Source organism: Borostomias antarcticus (genome assembly GCF_949987555.1).
Source record: "Borostomias antarcticus genome assembly, chromosome: 16".
NCBI classification, from domain to species: Eukaryota; Metazoa; Chordata; class Actinopteri; order Stomiiformes; family Stomiidae; genus Borostomias; species Borostomias antarcticus.
In genome coordinates, this window is record NC_140249.1 from 21,320,866 (window position 1) to 21,323,365 (window position 2,500).

General features: G+C 48.2%; 1 protein-coding gene across 1 annotated transcript in view; it reads right to left on the reverse strand.

Moving 5' to 3' along the window:
- The window catches only part of LOC311319775 (unconventional myosin-IXAb-like), a gene marked incomplete at both ends in the record, with an annotated part of 90,386 nt that overhangs the window by 54,715 nt on the left and 33,171 nt on the right, over window positions 1-2,500 (reverse strand). Inside the window, one exon of the mRNA XM_084451379.1 lies at window positions 527-626. Within this exon, the coding sequence (XP_084307505.1) occupies window positions 527-626 (100 nt within the window). The remainder of the gene's footprint in view (window positions 1-526; window positions 627-2,500) is intronic.

Consider the following 2,500-nt stretch of genomic DNA (forward strand, 5'->3'; position numbering starts at 1 on the left):
GGGCGGGGTTTGCTTTTCCCCCAGAATCCAGCAGTATGCATGGTGAATCGAAGTGTACGCAAATCTGTTGCCAAAAGAGGCCGATAAGCTCGCGCTCACACACCCCGACACGTGCGCTCGCTCGCTCCCCCAAGCACACACACACACACACACGCAGCAGCAGCGCTGCAGTGAGCAGATGCACACATGGGAAATTTGGCTGAGGCAATCGGCAGCCAAGGGCGCCGAGATGTGTCTATTTATGATGAATGAACAGACGCTGCCAGATGCAGGAAGAGAGAGAGAGATAGAGAGGCAGGGGAAGAGAGAGAGAGAGAGACAAACATCCAGTCTGTCCATCATTCTCTGCAGCTTAACTTGAAGGCTACTTGAAGCAGTTCCAATGACAACAACAACCGGTTGTCCTGAAAGAATCAAGATGGCCGACCCTCCCGTCCGCCTGCTCCCAGCAAGGTGTAACAGTGAGGTGTTCCCGGGGCCGCGGGATCACGCCGTGCCAGTGTCTCTGTGTGAGGGGAGCGCCCACCTGGTTGAGGTAATGGTATTCCTCTGGCTTCAGCAGATGGAAGGCCTTCCTCTCCTCCTCACTAGCGCCCGCCAGCAGGTAGTAGAACACGTGGTGGTTCCTGGTGGGGAGGGAGACACAGGGTTGCCAGAGAAGGATTAGTTAGTTACTAGAGAAAGGGTTGCCATGTTGGAGTTGATGATACAGAGTTGCCATGTTGGTGTGGAGACGATAGAAACAATGTCATATTATGTTGGGTGTGTTGGTAGAAATAAATTGCCAGGCTGGGTTGCCAGGTCCCCCTGCTGGACTATTACCCCCCCCCTCAACATCAGCAGTAGACCACCTGCAACTCCTCCCTGATGGACTATTATCCCCCCGGTTCAGGTAAATGGTAAATGGACTGTACTCATATAGTGCTTTTCCACCTTAGCGGCACTCAAAGCGCTTTACAATGGCCTCTCATTCACCCATTCTCATTCACCCATTCACACACACATTCACACACTAATGGCGGCAGCTGCCATGCAAGGTGCCAACATGCTCATTGGGAGCAATCTGGGGTTAGGTGTCTTGCTCAGGGACACTTTGACATGTGGACAGTCGGAGCTGGGATTCGAACCGCTGACCCTTCGATCATTGAACGACCCGCTCTACCAACTGAGCTACAGCCGCCCCCAATAGGTTAATATTACCTGTATTTGTTGCCTATGGCAAATAAAAAATCTCTTCAACTGTTAAACTGGAACTCTTGAACTCTTGGTAGGGCTGCCTAGTATGAGTAGAAACAGGGTTGCCAGGTTTACCATACTTATGTTGATGATATGTCTACTGATGTCTCAGATAGAGACATTCTGCAGTCACATCATTCTATCTCGGGACAGAGTGATGAGTATTGAGAATGATCCTAATTAAGAGTGGAGACAGTAATCCATGCACTATTACAAATAATAAACTGCCTAAAATATGTGAGTTAAACCGTCAGAAACAATTATCTGCCACGTCTAAACACAGTTCTCTTACTGTATAACCCTGAAAGAACGACGCTTTAAGAACAAAAATATTTCAGTAACAAATACCTCACACATTATGCACAGTGGGATCTTGGATTCCCAGTCAAACAAAGACACCTTGTGCTGCATGCTTTTGTGGTGGTTACCATGATCAGCCGTGACTAAGGTTGGGACTTCTCCAAGGCATTGTGCTGTAATTCTATTACAGCTGGGGCTACAGCTTAAATATCGAACCCCCCCACAGCTCAACACTTATAGGAGTGGACAGTGCGGAGGAGTGTGTGGAGGGTTGGACGCCCAGTGGAGCTCTCTCAGGTTCTATAGCCCCCACCTGTCTCGAAACAAGGCCACAGCAGGCTGGGAGGTCTTGCCTGGTTCGAGTTTAAGCCCCATCAATATGGCCGCCTGGCCTGTCATCAGGTTGAAACAGAAACGGTGGGCAGAGCGGGGTCAGGGGATAAGATGACCAGGGTTTTCCGAGCCATTACGCTATTGTGATCCGCTGATTTAGTGGCTGGGTAGGTGAGCGGTTTGGGGGAGGGAGGGGGAGGAGTGGTCAGTGAGAGTGCATAGTCTATCTGGGGCGACCTAGAAACAGTCAAAAGAAGATGAATGTGAAACAGAGCCACTTTTAACCATGAAAGTGTGTAATGGCACAGAACCTACCGTGAACTGTGTAGGAGGACAACTACACTATATCAACTGAGGTCCAGTAACCTGACTATGTCTGAATATAATCTAACCTCAGTCAATTATACTGTAGTTCAGTAATGTCGTTAGTTAATTCCCAGAAGAACACAACATTGACCAGTGATGCAATCAGTCAGGGTCAATGGCATCTACAGTATAAAAGATGTATGAAAAAGCTGTTATACAACACATGTGGCATTACATAAACAACAATCTATTATTCATAAGACTAATATTGATTTAACTTGATAAGTTGAGCCTACTGAGCCGATGAAAGGCTGTAATTCCGGCC